The sequence below is a fragment of the Brassica napus genome, chromosome C5 (assembly GCF_020379485.1).
Source record: "Brassica napus cultivar Da-Ae chromosome C5, Da-Ae, whole genome shotgun sequence".
NCBI lineage: Eukaryota > Viridiplantae > Streptophyta > Magnoliopsida > Brassicales > Brassicaceae > Brassica > Brassica napus.
This window is the reverse complement of record NC_063448.1, coordinates 26,710,848-26,734,475: the sequence shown is the minus strand read 5'-3', so window position 1 is coordinate 26,734,475 and position 23,628 is coordinate 26,710,848. Positions and strand designations below refer to the sequence as shown.

General features: G+C 36.2%; 2 protein-coding genes across 2 annotated transcripts; both read right to left on the bottom strand.

Moving 5' to 3' along the window:
* Positions 1-5,045: 5,045 nt before the first annotated feature.
* On the bottom strand, positions 5,046-6,359 carry LOC125587177. The gene has a single exon (XM_048757357.1). The coding sequence runs from the start codon at positions 6,357-6,359 to the stop codon at positions 5,046-5,048; it is 1,314 nt and encodes a 437-aa protein (XP_048613314.1).
* Positions 6,360-8,689: 2,330 nt separating this feature from the next.
* LOC106385435 (DNA polymerase I A, chloroplastic/mitochondrial) lies at positions 8,690-13,563 on the bottom strand. Its single transcript, XM_013825354.3, has 11 exons — positions 13,299-13,563; positions 12,143-12,890; positions 11,854-12,045; positions 10,635-11,771; positions 10,451-10,546; positions 10,132-10,224; positions 9,856-10,050; positions 9,676-9,768; positions 9,381-9,587; positions 9,195-9,284; positions 8,690-9,088 (listed from the first exon to the last, which is right to left on the bottom strand). The coding sequence occupies exons 1-11, from the start codon at positions 13,418-13,420 to the stop codon at positions 8,927-8,929; spliced, it is 3,135 nt and encodes a 1,044-aa protein (XP_013680808.1). The 5' UTR covers positions 13,421-13,563; the 3' UTR covers positions 8,690-8,926.
* Between the last annotated feature and the right edge of the window lie 10,065 nt (positions 13,564-23,628).

Below are 23,628 nucleotides of genomic sequence, written 5' to 3'. Positions count from 1 at the left end.
TTCCAGACACTCATTGATTAATGTATATTTCCTTAATATGGGATAACTCGAAGTCAAAGATTGAATGCTCCGATTCAAAATATTCATTAAAGTTGGTCATGTAAGTTGTGTCAATCATATATTCTTTGGGATGATTGCATTTCGATTTATTTTGGTATGTAAAAAAATCAATAAGTGTTCCTCGCAAACAGCGAAGTTAATTTGTGCTATTTTTTTTTATAATGGGAAGTAACATGTTTTATTTCCAATTTTATAAAAAAAAATATTTGGCATGATTGATTGTTTAAATATATGAACGTTATCTAAGATATTAAAACTTTATGGTCAAATATCCGATGCCATATTTAATCCAAATTTTTGAATAATTATGGATGTTGACCAATTAAGTATTTATTTTGACTTCATTTTAAATAAACTTCTTTTATAGGGAATCAACCCAAGAATTTAAATAAATTGCGGATTTGATGGCGTTTTTGAATATCAAATTCAATAGATCTTGATTTCTTTATTTAATTGATTCCTTTTGCTAATTTAAATTTGACCGTAATTTATGCAATAGCCAAAAAATAGGAAACTGATATATGCAATCTTCATAACACATTTTGGTTTCAGTGTTTTTGACGTCAAAAGGTCAGTTTATTACTCAAACTTGAGGTGGTCTGGGTAACCAAACCGGAATATAACAACCAATAAAAAATAACTCCCTATGGAAGGATCTTGCAGTCCTAGCTAAAAAATCTGAAGTCTGATTGCGCGCCCGTGGAACATGAATGATGTTGAAGTCCGGGAAGCATATCTGTAACGTCTCTATCCTCTCCAATTCTGTCGCAAAGCTTGGCCAAGCCTGGGGGTCCTTTATCATTGCAATCAGCTACTTGCAGTCTGTCCCGAAGCTCTGGCATGTTGAGTGTTGAAGCATATTCTCCATCGCCCACCGCAGTGCTTCTACTTCCGAATGCAAAGCTGATTCGCGTCGAGTGAAATTCTTTGTTCCCATAAGTTGAATGTTCCCAGCACTGTCCATCCATACCCAGCCGCATCCACTAAAGTAAGCAGAAGATGTCCAAGATCCATCTAACAAGCAAATATTACCCAAACGTATGACTTGGGATACCTCAGGGATATTATCTTGAACCACTGGTTGTACCGCATCGTTAGCATCAAACCAGGCTTGGCATTCACTCTCTGCATGTCGAACTAGCTCCAAAGGATTTCTATCTATTCCTCTGAAGAGTTTGTCATTCCTAGCCTTCCAAATATACCATAATATCCAGGGATAAGGATCACTGTCTTGTTCTGGCTCGATGATGCTATTCTTCATCCAAAACAGATAATCCATATTTGTGTAGACGCTTGTTGGAGTCGATGATAATGACCAAACTTGAAGAGCTGGCGGACATTCAAAAAATGCATGGGTCACAGTTTCCTCTAATTCTCCGCATCTTGGACAGTAATTGTCACACTTAATATTGCGTCTTTTTAAGTTCCTCGTTACTGCCACATGACCAGTCACCAGTTGCCATATAAGATGACATATCTTCTTCGGCGCCTTTATCTTCCAGGCAAAGGCTTGGAGCTTTGTGATGCTTGGCTCTACAACTTCCTTCTCTACCGCTGGTTTTAATACATTATGTGCCACCCAATATCCATATTTAACCGTGTATTGGCCATTCCTTGTGTAGTTCCAACAGAAAGTATCTCGACGATGAGTTGAGCTTATGGCTAAACTCCTTATGAGAGGTATGTCCTCAGGACTAACATAATTCTCCAGTAGATCAACATCCCACTCCTTCGATACCTTATCAATGAGATCGCTGACTCTCATATTAGGGTGCATGGCTGGCGCTATGGAGATAGCTGGTCTCGCAGGGGTCGTTGGAATCCACGGATTCTCCCACACCTTGACTTCGTACCCTAAATGTATCTTCTGTCCGATCCCTAATAATAACAACTTCTTTGCTGCAGTAATGCTCGTCCACACATAGGATGGGCTGGTAGCAGTATTCACTCTTAGTGGAGAACTCAATCTATAGTATATTCCCTTCAATACTCGTGCAACCAGAGAATCAGGGAACTGAAGTAGCCTCCATAGTTGTTTCGCCAATAGGGCCAGATTGAACTCATGGATCATACGGAAACCAATCCCACCCTCCTCTCTTGGTAAACATATTTTCTCCCACTTCGCCCAGTGTATCCCTCTTTTTGGTGGATTTGAACTCCACCAGAACTGTGCAATGGCACTGGCAAGGTTTTCACAAATTCTTAATGGGAGCAGAAAAGTAGACATAACGTATGTCGGTAGAGCGAGCAAAATGGATTTAATCAACACTTCCTTTCCACCTTTTGAGAGTCATCTGCATGTCCATCCATTCACTCTATGCATCAACTTATCTTTCAGAAATGCAAAGAGTTTGCACTTAGACCCACTTATGTCTTATGGGATACCAAGGTAAGTTCTCATTCCTCCTTCGTTCTGTATTCCAAGCACATCTTTAAGCTCTTGTCTACTAGTTGTATTAATCCGCTTACCAAAGAGTAAGGAAGATTTATCAAAATTAATACATTGTCCAGATGCTTTGCCATATTTCCTGACTACTTTCATTACTTCTTCACATTCACGGGGCTCCGCCTTACAGAAGAAAATGCTATCATCAGCAAAGAGAAGGTGGGATACCGACGGACACGCGCGTGTGACGCGCATCCCTGTTATCTTCCCTTGGTTCTCTGCATGATTGAGAAGGCTAACGAGCGCTTCCGTGCATAGAATAAAAATGAAAGGAAACAAAGGATCTCCTTGACGTAATCCTCTCCCTGGAACAATATTTCCTCTTGGCTCTCCATTCATAAGGACCTTATATTTCACCGACGTAATACAACGCATTATCCAGGCGATCCATATCTCTGAGAACCCCATTTTGCGCATGACAGCTTCAATAAAGGACCATTCCATCTTGTCATATGCCTTACTCATATCTGTCTTGATAGCCATCATTTTACTACGTCCACTAGGTTTAGTCCTAAGAGCGTGGAACATCTCCTGAGCAATCATAATGTTATATGAGATCTGTCTCCCAACAACAAAAGCTGACTGAGTCTCCGATATCAATCCTGGTAGCACTCTCTTTAATCTCTGGCATAAGACCTTAGAGATTATCTTGTAACTGACGTTACATAAGTTGATGGGTCTAAACTGAGCCATCTCATTGGGCCTCGTTGTCTTCGGGATAAGACATATATTTGTATCATTCAGTCCATTCAGTCCATTCGCCATCGTCCCCTCGAAAAGGAATTTATTAACCATAAGAGTTAAATCCTCCTTTACTATATCCCAAAATTTCTGATAGAAAGGCGCAGTCATCCCATCTGGACCTGGGGCCTTTTCCGGATGCATAGCAAAGAGCGCTAGTTTGATCTCCCATTCAGAGACCAGAGCTGTAAGGTTGTTGTTCATAGCTCCAGTGATCGTCGTTGGAACTTGAGAAAGTGCGTCTTCAATATCCTCTGGATTCGATGATTCAAAGATCTGTCTAAAGTAACTAGTAGCAATGGCTACTAATCCTTCTTCATCCTCAACTATGGCTCCATTCGCGTCTAGGAGCTGTGTAATCTTATTCCTTGCTCTCCTTTTCTTTGTTAAGGCATGGAAAAATTTTGTATTCATGTCCCCTTCCCTCAGCCAAAACACCCGACTCTTCTGTTTCCAGAACAACTCTTCTGCTTTAAGAGCATCAGAGAGTTTCTTCAATGCTGCTGCAATTTCCTCAGTTGTAGCGTGATCATCAGCATACAGACCCTCCACTTTTTCCTTAAGCTCCTCCACTAATTTAGCCGAGTTCACATTATGTTGTCTCTTCCATTCACTCAAGGCTTTTCTGCAACTGGAAATATGTTCCATAATAGTCGCATTAGGAAGAAGATCAGGAGATTTCCATCCCTCAAGAATAACTTGCCTTAGCTCGTCATTATCCAGCCATCTCTTGTCAAACTTAAACATTTTCGATCTCCTTATTGGCTTTATGAGTATGTCTGCAAGAATCGGACGATGATCCGATCCCCATAACCTCATATATTTCACAGTCGAGTGAGGAAACTTTTCATGCCAATCTGCATTTCCTACTGCTCTATCTAAGCGACATCGAACAGTTGCTCCTCCTGCTCTCTTCCCTACCCAGGAGAGCATATCCCCCGTAAAAGGAAACTCTAACATCCCACAGTCATTAAGCATCTGGTTAAAGGGAAGGAATGAACTATCAGGACGTTGTCGCCCTCCTTCTTTCTCATTATGACATGTGATTTCATTAAAGTCACCTATCATGAACCAAGGTCCATTTCGTGTTGTTGAGAAACGCGTAAGACGTTCCCAAACTTGTTCTCGTCTTTCTAGTACATGATCCCCATAAACAAACGTCATATAGACTTTTATTCCATCAATGACTGCCTTAATGTCAATCATACGGTTATTTGAAAATAAAACATTAACTCGAAATTCATCCATAAAAAATAAAGCTAAACCTCCGCTGAGTCCAAGTGGCTCAACAATAAACAAATGATCAAATCCTAAGTCGGACTGAATGTTTTGCAAAAACCGCCTTCTGTTCTTCGTCTCAGAAAGAAACACAAGTCCTGGACGATGCTTCTGACACATCTCCGTAAGGCGTCGAACTGTGAGATCGTTCCCAATCCCTCGACAGTTCCAACTGAGTGTCCTCATATCTGATCGTGGGATGGATTTTTGGAACCCATCAAACCATCACTTGTTGACGAACCACCTCTAAGCTTTTTTAAACTTTGGTGGTGGCGCCTAGATTTTCCTGCATCAGCATGAGACGATGTCGAACGCTTACGAGGAGATCCCCGGCGAAGAATCTCAAATTTTCTGCTCGGAATGCCCAAAGAGACATTCGTTTTTGCGCTTTGTCTCCTACTTCTGGTCGCTTTATCAGCCAATCTTCCTGCTTCATTGAGCGAAGCTCGACGCGAACCCGAACCCTCCATCTCCGTAAGCTCCAGGCCTAAAAGATCATCATTTCTCACGTCGCAGTCCATCATCTCACCATCGTGCTGATCAGCATGTCACTCAAGGCACCAATGATCTGGCCATCCCCAACTCCATCTTGCAGCTCCTGATCACTTAAGGCAGTAAATGATAAAGATCGAGTAGCCTCCTTTGCACGTTTAGTTACATTTTCTTCCATAGGATGGTCAGCCCGAGATGGAGTAACAATGGTACTGGCCAGCCTCCTGGTTACCGTAATCTCAGGTGATCGCAGTACCTCAGTTTTGCCATCACTTCTCGAGACCGCAGAGTGTTCATATGGAACAATGTCGCGGCTATTAGTAGCTAGTTCCACTCGATTCCCTATTTGCTCACCTAATGGTTTCTGTCTCCAGGTTAACGCAGGTTTTCGGTCATATGGACCTGTACCAACACGTGATCCACCATATCTATTGCTCCTCGAATGATCATCCCGTCTGCGTATGATCCGATCAGAATGAGAGCTTCGATAGTTGCTTTCCTCAAGCTTCCTGTCACTATCATATCTCGAGCTACGAGATGGGTTGTACCTGCCGTGACTTAGCTCCATACGGTAACGAGGTTGCGGCTTAGGTTGATTGTGCCTCTGGTCCGAAGGGACTTGCACTCTAGCGAACACATCTTGCCGCTCTGTCTGTGGTTGTATCCTATTTTTGACCTCCAAAGACGGGCAATACTCCTTCTCATGTGTTAACATACCATAGGTTGAGCAATGTTTGACCAACATTTCGTACTTGATTTCCAGCGTGACCTCATCCCCTTCCGGCGACTCAGCCTTACGCGTGAACTTCAGAGGTCTACGGGTATCCACCTCGATAAGCATACGGCCCTCGGTTTGTTCCACTTTGTCGACATGTCCCAATCTAGAACCTATGTTTCGCAGATTCTGATCAGTCCATAAGTGTAAAAGGATCCCTATCAGACGAACCCAAAATGGGATTATCCATGGATAATCGTCCTGGACAATGGTCTCCCATCGGACCAGCACCACCATACAGAAGTTGAAGTGAAACGGTCCTTTACACAGAACCGATTGAAGGTCTTCTTCTTTGGTAAAGTTAAAAAGAAACTTTCCATTACCAAAGTCATTAGCCGTGATGCAATCAGCTAACCCCCAATGCGATGGCATTTTCTGGAGTAGTTTCTCGACGTTTTGTTTCTTTGGATTAAGGATCTTTCCAATCAATGACAAGCTGAATTCATCAAGGATTGTCGGATCATTCTGGCTAGTCAGTTTAATCGGTTCATCATCATCCTCGTAAAGTATTCCTTTCCCCTTGATATCCGCTATGTGAGCAGAGCGGTTCCTATAGGAGGACCCCATGCGACGATCGTACTGGTCCGATCGCTAGGACGTAAAAGCGAAGAGATCCCCACTGATCGTTACGATAAGGATCGTTAAAAGAAACAGAGAGCCTTCAACGTGATGGAGGAGAACGTGAAAACGGAGCGTGGTGCAATCTCACGATCTGAAAACCGCTCAGGAACGTCGAAGGAAACCGCAATCTCAATGAAGATCACGATCTGGAAACCGCTTAGAAACGTCAATGGCGGTCAAGAACCCGGATCGTCCAAGAGAAACTTTAATGAAGATGAAAGCTTGGTGATGAAGAAAGTGCAGGTGCGATTAGAATGGAGAACGAACCCTCAATCAGATGACAAAGATCAATCTAATGATGCTTAATCGGCCACCAAAGAGTGGATCGATAGGTTGAGATGATGATCTCAAGACGGCGTCGCCATTCTCGCCTCCAGAGCTCCTAGGGTTTTTTTTTTCTATGCTTCATTTTGGTTTCAGTTAGTATAGGAAAGTTACTATAAATTTATTTAAATTTTCATGGCTAATTAAAAATCACACACTAAATTTTAGGAATTTACTTGATAAAAATTATTAAACAAGTTTAAAAAAAAAATCGAACCAATTACACAAGTTTAAAACATTTACTTCAATTACACAAGTTTAAAAAAAAAACGAAGCTTATTTTCTATAAACATGCACAATGTCCTTCAATCTTTCATTGTATAACATGAAATATTTGTGACTATAATTTTTATCTTTCTAATATTTCTAGATTAAAAGTTCTAATTTCTATTTAGTCCATTCGCGCGGACGTGGGTACCACCTAGTCTATTACTAAAAGGAAAAGGAAAAACCAAAGTTGTGCTAGCACAATATATTGTTGTTGAGTTGTGACAATGAGATATAAAACTTAATAGTTCAGTTCTGATAGATTTTATAAACATTAATAAGAGAGTTATTCTTATAAATCCTAAAAACATGCGAAAATTGTCAAAAAAGAAGTATCATCTAAATTTCATCTTATCTTATCAAACCAGTTACGAGTAGCATTATATATAGCAAATAGATTAAAGAAAATTATCTTATTTTCACATGAAATTCCATATTGTTTAAGGCTTGTTAATCAACCATCAACCATACAAATATATTTAAAGCTTATGGTTTGTAAAGATAAAAGATCTTGTTGCATATTAGATACATTTGGTGTAGAATTTTCTTCACACCAAACTATTGATAATGTGTGACATTGTTGTCTTGTTTTCCTCTTGAAAAGTTTCAGATCAGATGGTTAGACACAAACTAGCTAAGCAGAAACTTCAATTTTGATCTTGTCTCCTCTGGTTTTCCATTCTCTTATGATTGCCAATGTCTTTTCTACTTCAACTCTTTCTCTGTTTCAATTTTTGAAGACTATCTTCTCTTCTTTTCTCCTTCATTGAGCCAACATTCTGCTTTGTTGGTCCCATAATGATCATACTCTTCTTTCCTTAACTCTCCATTTACATCAACCCCATCTTCACAAAATTTCATCGTCTTTTGTTGTACTTCGCTTGCAGTTACATCGTACTCCTCACTCATTTGCTCTATTTGTAATGTAAGCAAACTATTGATAAGTCCCCGAGTCAATCACTATTCATCACCTGAAATTCTCTTATCCTTTTTTCAAGTGAGTGAGAAGCATTTCCACCAGCTTCTCTGTATCACTATACTTCTTCTTAGGTCTGATCCTTTGAAAAAATTGTTCATGTCATCTTCACCCTAATCTGTTCACTCTCTACCTCTCTGTTTTAATCTATTATAACCATGTTCAAAATTACGCTAGGCGTACGCGTGCAGTGAAGTAGCGCATAGCGTCAAATCTATTATTCGGATATTATACGTTGATTAATTGAGGAGTAGTTTTAGGGCTTTTATCTCATTTCACAATGAAATATATTAAATATGTTAATTATTCAAGCAGTTGATACATGGTCATGTGGTTAGTGTTCGCTTACTTAATTCAGTTACATCGTACTCCTCACTCGTTCTCTGTACTTTTATTTTTATTTGTTAGGTTTAATGAAATCAAATGACTAAAATATCTTCGTTTTCAACAATTCGTCTGCAAATCTCGGAGCCGTTTTCCTCTTTCTTTTTTTTTGCAATTTCTCTGTTTCTTTTTCTTAATCTTGTTAGTTTTAACTGAAATATAACAAATTTGCAATAGAACATATGATTTTGAACTTCAAATATACAAAATTAATATACAAAATGATGAACTTTAAAATTGTCACCGATTAAGTAACCAAATAGCATCAAATCACCACACACGTTTTTCCAGCGACTATGCAGCCTAGGCGGCGCGTTTTCGAACGGGGATTATAACATAAGTTTGCATTCAAACATTGTCAAGTTAGATGAACAGAGTAGAGATATCTATTTACACTGCCCACTGTATTAAAGGCTTTTCTAACATTTACAAGAACAAAAGAAAAAAAAAAGGCCGACACGCCAAATCTACTACCCAAACACTGCCTCATGGTCACCAGAACCAATAGCCAAAAATAATATTTCTTCCTTTTCTTTGAAGTGTTGTCTTGTTCCTCTTAAGCTTATTTAGCAGCGTACCAGTTCTGAGCACATTTTGCGTCAACCGATAAATCGACTGAGAGTATATTCTTGCCGTTAAAGGGTTTAGCCATGCAGTCTACAACTATATCCTTGGCCATTTCCGCTGACTCCATTGGTCCTTCCAAGATTACTTCATCGTGAATCTGTTTCCAAGTTGTTGTTACTCACATTTTCAAACGAATAGAGGCTAAAAAAGTGTACAAAATCAAAGCTTATATTATTCACAGATAGCATCGTCCACTTTGTTACCTGTAGAAGTAATTTCCAACCAAGCTCCTTCAACCGTAGATTTGTCGTTATTTCCAGCATTGCACACATTGCAACATCAGCTGCACTTCCCTGTAAGTGTGGGTCATCGATGTTCAGAGTCGAGATTGGCGAAATAGCAAAAGGAAATCAGTATTCTGATAAATCAAAAGGAACGAAATGGAAAACCTGCACTGGAGTGTTGATGGCTGCTCTTTGGATATGATTCTTCTGTGCACGAGACTGATATGCTGGGAATCTACGAGCCCTTCCTAAGAGAGTGAGTACATAACCATCCTTCATAGCTTCTTTCTTACGCAACTCTTGCCATTTCCTTACTTCTTGTCTGTCATTGTACCATAGATTGACCGTCTCCTGAGCTTCTTCTCTTGAGACCTTTAGATGATGAGAAAAAAATAATGGCATTGTTGTAGCTTAATCACACATCAAAGTTGATCAGTGCTAACATTAATATTGATACTACCTTCCAATCTCTAGATAGCCCAATTGCGGTTTTCCCATATGCAATTGAAAAGTTGAGCATCTTAGCCTTTCTTCTCTCAGAAGCAAAGGCATCCTGAGTATAAGATATCCACAAATAGTTAGGCACAAAGCTTATGTCAACGATGGATTCTAGACCAACTGTAACAAGGATAGATCTTACCTTCAACAAGGGTACTGGTGGCTTGTCTTGCCCAGGTTGTGGATGCCACTCAAGGAGCACTTCCCCATTTTCCACAGCTTTACGAATATGTGGATACATGTTCATGGCTGTCCTCGAGTGGAAATCTCCACCTGCTTTGAAAGCTTGCATCATGCTTTTACAACCAGCAAGATGTGCCAGAATTCTAAGTTCCAGCTGAAGACAGAGGAGGAATTACAGTCAAAGAGTGTACCCAACCGAAAGTTTCTACGACAACATGAAATTTGTAATTCTCACCTGCCCATAGTCAGCCACAATAAGTGAATTTCCAGGTGCTGCTACAAAGGCCTTACGAATCTTGTACCGATCCTTCTCCAACGCAGGTTGGTTCTAGACACAGATACAGTAAAGCTTTAGTACCAAACTGTAGATGCAACTACAAGATCATATACTTAGTGTTTGCCAAGAAAAATAAAACTTGACCATTTCACATGAAATTATCTACTAGCTCTAGGTAACAAATACAGAAACAAACTAACAAAAATTTACAGTATGCTCGGTTGATTACCAAAAATTAGGTTCAGGCAATGTTGGTTTGAACAAAAAATATATATACCTGCAAGTTTGGCCTCCTAGCTGATAAGCGGCCAGTTTCTGTATTGATATTCAGGGAGCAATGGACTCGACCATCTTTGCCTGATACATTACTTCCCTGTCAGACATGAAAAAACAGTTCCATAAACATCAATCAACCTGAAGGAAAAAAAATTGAAAATTCAGAAAGCACAAAAAAAAACTACCTGTAATGGAAGAATAAAATTTGAGATTAACGAATCTATGGAGCAAACTTCACACAATGAGGCAATAGCATGACAGGCCTCCTTTCCCCTTTCACCCTCTCCAAACGCAGCATATGCTGTTCCATAAGCAGCCGTGTCAACACCCGTCTTGGCCTTTTGCGCTTCTGAAGCTTGATCTAGTAGCTGAGCATCATCATCTTCTTCTGCACTAGCATCTGTAACATCCTCCATAAAGTCGTACTCAGCAGAAACTTTCCCAGCTAGGGTTTTCAAAGTGACCCCACTAACAGAGGGCCAACCACTGGCAGTGAACGTTTCAGTTGAGATTGGGGTGTCGCTGATCCTGTGCAGCTTGATGTTTCTGAACTTCGTAGGTGCCTTTTTGCCCTCTTCAATAATCTTGTCAATGTTTGGAATTTTGAAAAGCTTTTCAACCGGAAGCACCTCATCATTCTCACTGTTAGAAATGCCACCAAAGAAGAGCTGACGCAGTTGTGTGTCACTGCCAACGTTCATATATTTTGCATCGGGGCAATACTTAGACGCCCAATTTCGAAACCTACTCACAGCGACTTGCTGCTCTGCTTTGGCTACTTTCTCTATCTCAGCCAGGTAGTCCCTATCTACAAGTATCCCTTCCGCCTCCATTTTGACAAGAAGTTCACCAAAGGGTCGCCAGAACTCATGGTAAAAGTCCAGCATTGTCCTTCCTGAAAGTAGCTTCCCATCAAGACGCCATTCTTTCAGCTGCAGTTTCTTTGACATGCTCTCGTAAAGCTTCAGCGTGCTTACTGCATCCAAGGCAGAGTACGATATCCAAGCCTCTCGATCTTCTCGCTGAAGCTCTTGGACCGGAGGGATGACAATGATTTTCCCTTCTGTTCCGTCTTTCTTCAGCTTTCTCTTCCCAAAAATAGTCTTCATCGAAATTTTGCCGAGGAAATCAGCTTCCTCCTTTGTCTGTGTGGCCCCAAGAACTCTTGGGTCGCTTGTAAGCGCTTCAAGCGAGTAACCACCCTCTGTCCGTCTCGCGGAATCCCACAGTCTTGCCATGTGCATTGTGTCAGCATGAAATCCAGAAAGCTCAATTCCGTGGTTTCTAATAATGTGGCTATCAAAGCTGTAGTTGTGCCACACCTGAAACGAAGAAAGCCAAACATATCAAGGTTTTAATTCAACATATCAAAGCTGTAGTTGTGCCAGACTGTTTGAAACTCACTTTTCTGATGGATGAGTCTTCAAAATAGGGTTTAAACTCAGCCAAAACCTCCCTGCCGTTTTCACCAAGAACATCTACCCAGATGCAAGATTTTCCATTCCCAAAATCTGCTTCTGACCCGCAATAGATACTAAAACATATCAGTCTGCCGTGGTCTACAGGTGTTTCATCCTTCACCTCTATATCAGACACCTATAAGCAAGTAACAAAATATTACAACCAGAGTTCATTTCTAATAGTGTTTCTGAGCTGTGAAGATGACAACTTAAAACGGAAGAATGAAACACACCTCTGTATCACAAGAATGAACAAGATTCCTGTATTGATCCACAAGCTTAGCCACCACATTCCTCGCAGCAGGCACAGTATCAACAACAACAACCTTGTCATATATTCTCCTTAGGTTTGCTCGGACTTTCGATGGTTCGTTGCTTTTCTCCAGTTTGGAAATGGTAACTGGATTCACATTGCTTGCTTTACCAGAAGACTTTCCGCTCACAAGAGGTTTTGGTTTTCCATCTCCTTGAAGCCTCACATCCACATCTGACCCAACCTCCAAGTTCTTGTTGGGCGACGTCACAACAGGTTCCGACTGCGTAACGCCAATCGATTCTTTATGGAGCGTAGCAGAAGTACTGTTATTACCTATAGGCTTGAATCCATAATCAATCTTCTGAGAGGTTATTCCATAGGAAGGAGGAGCACTAGGTGGTGGGACGGAGGAGCCATTGAAATAAGAACCATCATCGAGATTTCTTGAAGCAACTTGGCCATGTCTTGCTCTAAACTTATTTGCTTCGTCCCTCCAAGCACTTACAGTTCCAGGAACTTGATGGTTCACGGTTTCCCCAACTTCTGTCTGGTTCCCAACTTTGCTTGTCTTTGGAACCATCCTTGCCCTGTTAGGCTCCGATAGAAGTATCCACTCTCCATTGAACACAACAGAAGATGGCCGTTGATGAACCGGGTTTTGGAATCCATGACAAACTGTGGAGGTCGAGTACCCAACACTTCCTCCTTCTGTGGAAGATAATCTCCTGAAATTCACAAGAACAAAATTCAAACTTTAATGAATTGAAGACACAACAAAGTTATTGCTTTTCCTGAAGAAAATTGAACCTAAGAACTATGAAACAGAGCAGATTAATCCACAACCAAGTGAACTCTTAACAAACTAAAACATCAACAAAGAAGAAGAAAGATTAAAACTTTACTGAAACCCATTAGCGAGCTTGAAAACCAAAACCACAAGAGAAAAATGAGCCTAAATGCTACGAAACAGAGCAGATGAGTCCACAATCAAGTAAAGTCTCAACAAACTAAACCATCAAACAAAGACACCAAGAAGAAGAAAGATTAAAACTTTAACATGAAACCCATTAGCGAGCTTAAAAAAAATCAAACGCCACTACAACAAAAAAAAAAAAAAAAAAAAAAGTGGAAACCTTTGAAGGGTTTTACGGCAAGGGAGGAGGAAGGAAGAAGAGCGAGAAACCCAGGAAGGAGAAGGAGATAAGTGGCGAAGGAGAGGATTGCTGTGGGAGGTGAAGGAAACCCCCATGGCCATAAGCGAAGCTAATCGACCCAGTTTGAAGAGAGTGACTCCTCGCCTGCAGGCGCGAAGATAAAATAGGGTTTATGGTGGCGATTTTTGTCGGTTTCAAGCAAGTGGAAAGGAAGACAAGATTGTGGCCATCGCTTGAAGACGTATTGCCCTTGCCCTTAAACCCTTGTTCCTAATTGTTATTATCTTTTTAATTAATAATGTCAATTAAGATAAAGATAAAGTTTCGAATTTTTAGTTTAAATGGTAAAAACTGCGAATATAGAGTATTATATAACCATTGCTTTTTGGGGTCCATATTAATAAAACATATTGCATTGAGCCCTATAGTATATGATTGACAAAAAGAACCCATCTTTTCACAAAGTATAATATTGGAGAGCGAAACGATCATCTCGACGTCGTTTTGCTCCCATCAATCTCGTGTAGAAAACTTACGTCGAACCTTGCTTTTGGTAAATCATAGGTAAAATATCCAAAAAAAAAACCAAAGAATTGTTAATGTACAAGGTTATATTACAATCAATTAAGTAATAAAGCGTATAATTGTGTTTGGTCCAAGATAGACGGCTCTCTTGGCTGAAGCCCTAGTGATCCGATCTGTACTCCAACACGCCATTCACCTTGGCTACCCCCAAATCTGGCTTAAATTAGATTCTCTTGTGCTCATCCGAGCCATCATTTCGATAAACAAACCAAAGATCCTCCATGGAGTTTTCTCGGATATCGGAGCTCTATCATCTTTGTTTACTTTATGCGTCTTTTCCTTTACCCCAAGAGATCTTAATGGATCGGCAGACTTTTTGGCAAAAGCTACTTTTTGTAATATGACTTCTTCCTAGATCCAATTTTAATTTTATGAAAAATGGTCGTTCAAAAAAAAAAAGTTAATTTCAACAGTAAATCAATATAGCATAAATACTTTTTCTGATCGTTTTTTCCTTAGAAAGCGTTACCGGTTTGAACAAATGAGTTTTTTTTAGAAAGGGCTTTTTGTTTGAACAAATGAGTTGTGGATCAAATCTTAAACCCATCTCAACTCGCACTTTTTCTTTCAGTTCTTTTTGTTTTGACTAATCGGTGATTCTTATGTTTAATCCTTCTATGTGAAAGATTTCTCCTAAGAATTGAAAATTTTAGAAAATCATGAAGTAATTTAACTATCTTATGTTGACAATTTATTAGTTATATGATATATCAAAAATTTTACACTGATCTTAAAAGTAATTGTTTGTTTTATTTTTCTTAAATTTTGATTACTTATATATTTTATCTCAATAATATTATTTTTATCCTTCGTGTCGCGCTGACATTAATTCTTGGAAATGTTAATTACATCGGTAACTTTAGTGCGTTAAAAATATTACATCTAATCTAATTACATTTATTAAATTTATTTTCTTTTTATTTAGTAGTTTCTGTTAATTATATCTTAACTTAGTTTCCTTTTTATTTTTATTCCAAATAACATATATAATTTTATTTATTAATTTCTGTTAAATAGTTTTAATTAGTTTTCTTTTAATTTTTTTCCAAATAACATATATAACTAGATTTTGATCCGTGCTTTTAAAACCTGTGATTATTTTTATTCAAAACTTTATTTACTAAAAATTAGAAATTTTATACATATGTATTTTCCTAAAAAAATATTAAAAATATAGATAATTAAATTAAAATTTACATTAATATAATTTTATGAAAATAAGAAAAGTCATTACCAACCTGCCTGTATTAATTTTACTTATATATAAAGCTTTAAATTATAGTAAAATTTCATTTATAATATTTTATATTGAACCAAATTTATTTTATTATTATATAAATTAAGTATATGTCATTCAACCGATCTCATACTTGATAAATATATTGAATTATTTTTTGCATTCTAATTTAAATATATATATATATTAAAATATGAAATTATTTCATAGTTTTTATATCTTACTTTAATATTTTGCTTTAATAAGTTGAAGTATGTTGTAAAATTCATGAATATATGTTATTATTTAATTTATAATTTATAAAATTGTTGATAATGGATTAAGTTACTTTATATTTATTAATTGGTGTAGTAATTTAATTATGAATATAAATTATGTATATATAAATATTATAGAAACGTTATTTCTTATTCTATAAATAAAAAATAATAATATTTGTTTATAATTATATTTAATATTAATTATGAATTTATTATGTAAAGTTGCATATTAAAAATAAATTCTTATTTACATTTTAAATAAAAAGTATTAAAAGATATTATTAAAAGACAGTCTTAGAAAATGATACTTAAGAATATATTTTAAGATATTTCATTTTGAAAATAATAAAATAAAAGGTTAGATAAGGTACATATTATTAAAATATATTTACACATATAAGATGAAGAACTAAACAACTGCAATAAATAAAACCAATCAAATTTGGTTTAATAAGAAACAAAAGTAACTCAATATAACCACAAAATGACTAACTAGACTAATCCAATTTTTCATATCCAAAATCAAAGGTCTGTTAACCAAAAAAAATAGAGGTCTGACTAAAATAAAACATATTATTACAATAATATTATTATACATATAAATTACGGTACACCTCAAAACATATTAATAAATATAAATAAAAATTAACTAACCTATATTTCAAAATATTATTTTTATGTTCCTTTATGTAATTTTTAATCGACTAACACTTTAGTTTATTTTGTCTATTTGAATTTTTAAAAAATTATGTTATAGATAATCTTGCTAAAATAAATTTATATATCTAAAAGAACAACCAACATAAATGGATATAACAAAATTAATCTATTTTTAATCTATATAGAACAAAAAATATCATGATTGAATTTAAAAAATGACTATATATTAAATAAAATCACATATCTAATTAAAAAATATTATTAATATAAATTATACATATGAGTTATAAAATTATTTAAATTGAACTAAATTATTAATTAATTGGGGATTTACGAAATATGACTCAAAACTTGATTTTGATTGCAAAAGTATACTCAAACTTGAATCAAATGCAAAAGTAACCCAAATTCCTTGTGAAATTACAGCCAGTCCCTTTTGACCAAACAAAAAAACAGAACTCATTTTTACGAATATAGTCCCGCTAAGTCTTCTGAGTCTTCTGAGATTCTGTTAAGTCTTCTAGACGACGTCCACGGAAGTCGTCTGGTATAGTTGATCCTAAAAATAATTTATAAATTTTGTAAAAAAATATTTTGATAAGCGAAAAATTAAAATCATGTAATTATAAACAGTTTTAAGTGATATAAATTAAAATATAATAAAATTGAATTGTTTTCAACATAGATGAGTGAAAGTAGTGAATCATGATATTCCTTGGTCTAGGGTTTGGCAACATATGTTGTAGTATTGTATGTATTCTTATGGTAAGATTTTGGAAAGCTTAAATGATTTTTTGAAAAATTAATTTTTTACCTACATGTGATTATTTCTGTGTATAGTAAACAATTTTTAAGTTTAATTTGATTTTATGAAATGTTTATTTAGTTAATTTAGTTTAGGGGTTATGTTTAGGGTCTAGACAACTAACATGTAAGTCGTCTGCCGATTAAAAAACTTCTCTGAAAGTCTTCTGACTCCCGCTAAAAATATTTTAGCTTCCCGGTAAAAATATTGAAGTCTTCTGAACGACTTACAAATAAGTCGTCTAGTAAGTATTCTCATCGAAAATATTTAACCTAATTGAAATTTTTGCCTCCATATATAAAGAAAAATGTACACATTCTCTCTCCTCCTCTCAAATGGCTGCAACAAAAATGGTATGTTTCTCATTCTAAAACTCTTCAACCTCTCTCTAATCTCTTTGAACTTATAAACACCAAACTTTATATCAATTTATTGTTTTTGTCTCATGTCTTTCTCACTAGTTTATCTTGTTTTGCAGATTTTTTCATCACATGGTTCTCATCTTCCACTCATTTAAAGGTAGATTTATTAATTTTAGATATGTATTTTTGTGTGTTTTATAAAGGGCAAATCTCCAAAATAGCACATTTCTAAGTTTATATCACAAAAATAGCACTCAAAAACTAAAATGACCAAAATAGCATTTTATCTTTTGAAAATTTTAATTTTTTTATTTTTCAAAATTTGAAATCTTATCCCCAAAACCTCATTTCTCAACTCTAAACCCTAAACCCTAAACTCTAAACCCTAAACCCTAAACCCTAAACCCTAAACCCTAAACCCTAAACCCTAAACTCTAAACCCTAAACCCTAAACTCTAAACCCTAAACCCTAAACTCTAAACCCTAAACCCTAAACCCTAAATCTTAAACCCCACCCTTTAACTCTAAACCCTAAGTTTGTGACTTTTGATAAAACATTAAGTGCTATTTTTGTGACTTTTGACCTTGAGTTCTAGTTTGGGAACAAAAACTTGATTTAGTGCTATTTTTGTATTTTTCTCTTCTATAAAGGTAGATATATCTATTCTTTCACTCATTTTATTTGTTTTAAGCCATTTGAACGTTTTTGGAGATGCATGTTTTTCAAATCTGGATTTGGATATGCAGGTTTTTCAGATCTAGAAGACTTCTGAGCTAGAAGACTTCAAGACGACTTCCAGGAAGTCTTCTGACGGAGTCTTCTCTCATGTCTCCCTTTCATAATAGATCTGAGCATTTTGGTAAGTTTTTATGTATGATTATTTTTCATTTGGTAACCTCCTGTTGCATAAAGCTCATACATTTTTCCAAACTAAAACTTTCCAAACCCATTCTAATCTCTTTGACTTGAAAACAATAAACTTTATATGAATTTTTCATTTTTTTCTCATGTCTTTCTCAATAATCTATCTTTTTGTTGCAGGTTTTTAATCAGAGGGTTCTCATCTTCCACTTGGATATGTACATTGTGTGTTTTACAAAAGTATGTCTATCTAATTTTCCACTCATTTTTTCTGTTTTTAAGTCATTTGAACGTTTTTTATATGATATGCAGATTTTTTCAGATCTGGGTTTGATATACATGTTTTCAGATCTGGATCAGACTTTGGAAGACATATTGGAAGTATTCTCGGAAGTCTTCTAAAATATAATGCGCTAGAAGACTTCCAGGAAGTCTTCCAGACGACTTTAAAGAAGTCTTCGAGACGACTTCCAGGAAGTCTTCTGACGGGGTCTTTTTCCATATCAAGTGGAGTCTAAGCTTGTCTTTGTAGAGGAATGATCTATAATAGTTTTGTTTGTGGTCTGTTTTGTGATTTGCATGTGTACTCATTTAGTTGTGACTTTTTTTGTAAATTTGAAGAGATATTAATGAAAAAGTTTGGTAAATATGTTCATTTTCCACAATATTATCTGGCCAAAATTACTTGACATAATTGAACTTATTGATAAAACTTCAATAGCAAAACACAATAACAGAAAAAATTAATCAAATTTATTACAACTAAGGGAGAAGAATTCTCAAGAAAACTTGGTCAAATTCACAGAAAATAAAACATTACATAAATTCAAAGCTACAACACTTTCATTAGATACATAAGTGTCTTATGATCGGAGAAGACACATTAAACCATGTTACTTGATATTCTTGAAGTTACTTAACACTTTTGAAAATTAAATAAACATATCTTAAAGTTACTTAACAAATTTACAAAAACTAACGTAGTAGACTTCCACGGAAGTCTTCTCAATTAGCTAGAAACTTTACTAAGCATGAATGTTGGTAACCTCATAAATATCACCAATTAAGTTATAAATTTCATTCAGTAGCTCCAATATTGACTAATATACATGAATTAACAAAAAAAAATAAAAAATCTTTATAGTCTTAGAGAAGATGAAAGTTTATTAAACATTGACGCAGACGACTTCCACGGAGGTCGTCTGGTAGACTTCTAGGAAGTCATCCATTTAGGTTGGTTATACAATTGAATTTTAACCTAGACGACTTACATGGAAGTCGTCCATCTTTTTTTGTTGAAAAAATAAAATTCGAGACGACTTACATGACAACTTACATGTAAGTCGTCTAGGGAAAACATGTTAGTTATGCATTTGACCGGATTGTGTCAGAAATTTGACTTTTCCTGGACAACTTACGAGTAAGTCGTCCAATAGAAAATTGAAAAAATCAATATTTTGTATACCTAGACGACTTCCATGTAAGTCGTCTCAGGTTAGTTTTGCAATTGAAAAATAAAACAAAAAAATTATTTTTTTCTAGACGACTTACACGGAAGTCGGTTCTAGACGACTTACACGGAAGTTGTTTCTAGACGACTTACACGGAAGTCGTCGACCGACGACTTACATCGAAGTCGTCCAAGATAAGCAAGTTTTGACCAGAATTTCGGAATAAAATCATGGACGACTTCAATGTTAGTCGTCGGACGGACGACTTCAGTGTAAATCGTCTAGAAAAAAATAATTTTTTTTGTTTTATTTTTCAATTGCAAAACTAACCCTAGACGACTTACATGGAAGTCGTCTCGATTTTTTTTTAACAAACAAAGATGGACGACTTCCATATAAGTCGTCTATAAAAACACATTTAAAAGTCAATTGCAAAACTAACCTCTGCATTGACCAGAAGACTTCCATGTAAGTCGTCTACAGCCAGACGGTAAGTCGTCTGGACGAACAGATCTGGGAAAAAAAAATTGATTTCATAGTTTCAACCAGTGAGATAACTTGTTTAACACACATAAGTCTTCTCCAAGCACCCAGAATCTCAAACAAAAGTGACCCACCAAGAATCTTAAGCTTCAATGGCTCTATGAACCATAAAAAATTTAGAATCAAAATCTTGGGTTTTTTTGGATGAATATGGAGAGAAAGTAAAAGAGATGTTGTTTTTAGTTCATAAGAATTGAGAAAGAAAGAGTGTAAATCGATTTTTAGGTACATTAAGAGCTTCAAATTGGTTGTTCATGATGGTTGGTGTATTGATGGCAATGGCAATATTGTGAATACTTGAGGAAGATGAGGGTGATAGAGTAAAATATGCATTTTCGAAAAGAAAAAAAAAAGTGATGGCATTTTCGTAAATAATCTGAACTTTGGGGATGAAAGAGGCAAGTCAAAGTTCAAAAAAAAAAACATGGGTTATTTTTGTGTTTGACTTCAAGTTTTGAGTCATATATGCAAAAAACCTCTAATTATTTATTATAAATAGTTATATCCGTGCATGAGCACAGAAAAATAACATGGTAGGTAATATGCCTGGGCGCTTTTAACGTAAACCGAAATCTGAACCCCTAACCGAGCGAAATTTTCGGGTTCGGACCGGTCATGGATGTAAGGGAAAACCCGATTGGGTCTTGATAATCCAGCAATTCGGAGGTCGGGTCGGGTCGGTTATAACCCGTTATCCGATTAAAAACCCGGAGATAACCGAGGTTTAATGACAACACATATACATATGTCGACTCCTCGTTTATACATCATCTTTTCCTCTTCTCTAGTTCTTTGTCTGAAACGAACCCTAGTTCCTACAAAGGTCTCCTCGATTAAACCCCTTAAAGACTGCAATGTACAATCTGGCCTCTATAAATCATCTGGATTCTCCCTATTCGGCTTCATCAGAGCTTTCAAGGAATCAATCGCAGGTTCTTGTTCTTATTTCTTTGTTCTTCTTTGTCTGAAACTCGCTTGAAATTCTCATTATATAGTGTGAAAAAGTTTAATGTTATAGATTGAAGCTTAATTAATTTGTTTATATTTTGAATTGAGTTAGAAACTTGTTTAGGATTTAACTAAATCGTCTGTCTCTCTGTTTTTGTATTTGAAAATTGAAATCGAAATTGGTTTGGACTTGTGCACTGACATATTGTTTCCATTGAAGCAGATGGACTCAACATCAACACTTGATCGAGAAACCCGTAGCAAAGAAGATGAGGCAGAGTTTCCAACTCCCGACAGTAACAGAGACAAAAGAAAACAATCTAGTGCTGCGAGTTCTCAACCATCTAAAGTGAAGCGGATCCTTCCTACGAGATCAGATGTGTGGGAACATTATACAAGAACTAAGGAGGACAGAGACCGGTGTCTATGCAACTACTGTCAGAAAAACTTCTCGTGTCTCACCACATCAGGGACCACGAACTTGATGAAGCATCTCGAGGTTTGCAAAAACCATCAAGCGTGGTTAGCAATTCAAAAAAAAAACAAGAAAATGTCTCTGAGGATGGGAAGCTGAAGGCGGGTAAACTTACTGAAGCTGTATTTAGAGAAGCAACGAATGAGATGATTGTGATGTTGGGAATGTCCTGAAATCTATTGTACTTACTCTTGTTAAAGTCGTAGTGTCGAGGTTTGGCAATCATATAATATTAGGTGGTTATAATGTTTTGCTAGAAACCGCTTATAATCTATGAATTGAGAATTCATTACTAATATTATATGATCCTACAGGGTCACACACCTAAGCAAATTGGATCAGTGATATATTGGGTTGTAAAGTATATTTATGTGTATTATATATGATATAAGTACATATATATATATTTATACGTATAAACTCGTATGGTATATGATTATTAGTTGTTAAGTGGGTCTTGCTTAATAAACTATAACATGACTTAACTCACGTGTATTAGGTTAAGAGGATTTGTCTTATATAAGACAATGGAACTTTAATAATCATGAGACAGACCTGCCACGGCAAACCCTAAAACAAAAGGACGAATAGTTCGTCAAGGCTTTTAGAGATTTGATCTCGACGGCACTAGCATCCCGTATCGATCCAATTTGTGTGCGTGTGGATACTGGTAGAGGCACGACGTTTAGAGTGCTTGAAATCTTGACTTGATGTATTCAACTTTCCGCTGCGAATAACTAGGTGTACTTGGAATCATAAATTCTAGATTCATTTCAGTATTTGCATGAGATCTAGCCAAACTGAATTCATAAGTAAATTTATAAATTGTTATAAATTGGTATGAATTCCTACAGTGGTATCAGAGCCTACTTGCATAATATTGATCTGAATCTACTCTAATAGATATATATATATATATATATATATATATGATATATTTGTTAAAGCTGATATATCAATTTGGATAGTTATTATAATTTGATTATAATCAATCGCTGTATAAAATTTACATACGATCGAAAGTGTTTCATCGCCAATGTAGATATATGATTTAAAAGGGAGCACGTACTTTGTAGTTGAATTAAATTCTGTGCGTATGAGGGGATCGTCCTCGTTCTTCTTGTTAGTCTCAATCAATAACTTTCATAAATACTGATTTAAGAAATAGTCAAAAGTTCATAGCTAATAAACGCGTATAAGATTCGGTTTTGCTTCGCAGCTTGACAATATGTGTATATTTAATTTGTTAAATATATTATTATAAAGAAGAGTTTACTCCCTCCGGGTGATGCTACATCAGATTCCACGTCAGAAAGTCGGTTCACCTGAAGGTGACACGTGTCCCATTTTATATTTGGGCTTTCTGTTTTCTGTTGAATTTATTTGTTTTTGTTTGTATGGGCTAGGAAAGTGGTGGGCTACGGTTGATTTAATACATGCCTGTAACCTGAATAAGAAAACCCTACCTTCTGGCGTTGTCCTCTCTTTCTTCGTTGTGCAGAGACTTTTCATCTTCATCTGAATCATTTGTGACATTAAAACGCATCCATTTGTTTCTTCTTCGTGATTATTCTCCATTACTTCAGTCACCACGATGTAGCCTTAAATGCATGCTTTGATTAGGAGTCGGTGAACCTGAGCGTATAAATAGGTCAGCTTTCTTTCTCTTACGATCATCTTATCAATCTATTTAAACAGCAAAACAATTTTTTCTGAGATATAGCTAACTTCCAAGTTTGATTGGCTATAGTTGATGAGTATTTAGATCTCTCTTACCATTAGTCAAGTTTTTAAGTCTGATATGTTTTCTTCAGATATGTTGTAGAGAATTGTAATATCAAGAGGCTTTCATCAGTAACTGTTTAGGAGTGTTCGTGTATCAGTTTCATCTTTGATTAATTTGAATATGTTCTGAAAGTATTCTGAAAATATCTTTGTATTTCTCTTTCAAAAACACTTGAATCCACTTTGGTTAACATTTAATAGTAACTAGGTGACCGGTCCGCACCCTGTGCGGGCATAAGAAAATTCAAAATATGGACTAAATCTTATATGATTTTATAAGTAACGGATTTTATACAATGTCAACAACCGTCTTTGGGAGAATTCATCAGGCGTGGA

What these genes read in the sequence shown, in the direction of transcription:
- LOC125587177 (XM_048757357.1), bottom strand. Translation starts at nt 6,359, where the DNA reads ATGGGGTCCTCCTATAGGAACCGCTCTGCTCACATAGCGGATATCAAG.
- LOC106385435 (XM_013825354.3), bottom strand. Translation starts at nt 13,420, where the DNA reads ATGGCCATGGGGGTTTCCTTCACCTCCCACAGCAATCCTCTCCTTCGC. An exon ending in ATTTTATTCTTCCATTACAG is followed by an intron (nt 10,547 to 10,634) that starts GTAGTTTTTTTT and finishes CATGTCTGACAG; the next exon opens with GGAAGTAATGTATCAGGCAA. An exon ending in TTGTGGCTGACTATGGGCAG is followed by an intron (nt 10,051 to 10,131) that starts GTGAGAATTACA and finishes CTCTGTCTTCAG; the next exon opens with CTGGAACTTAGAATTCTGGC.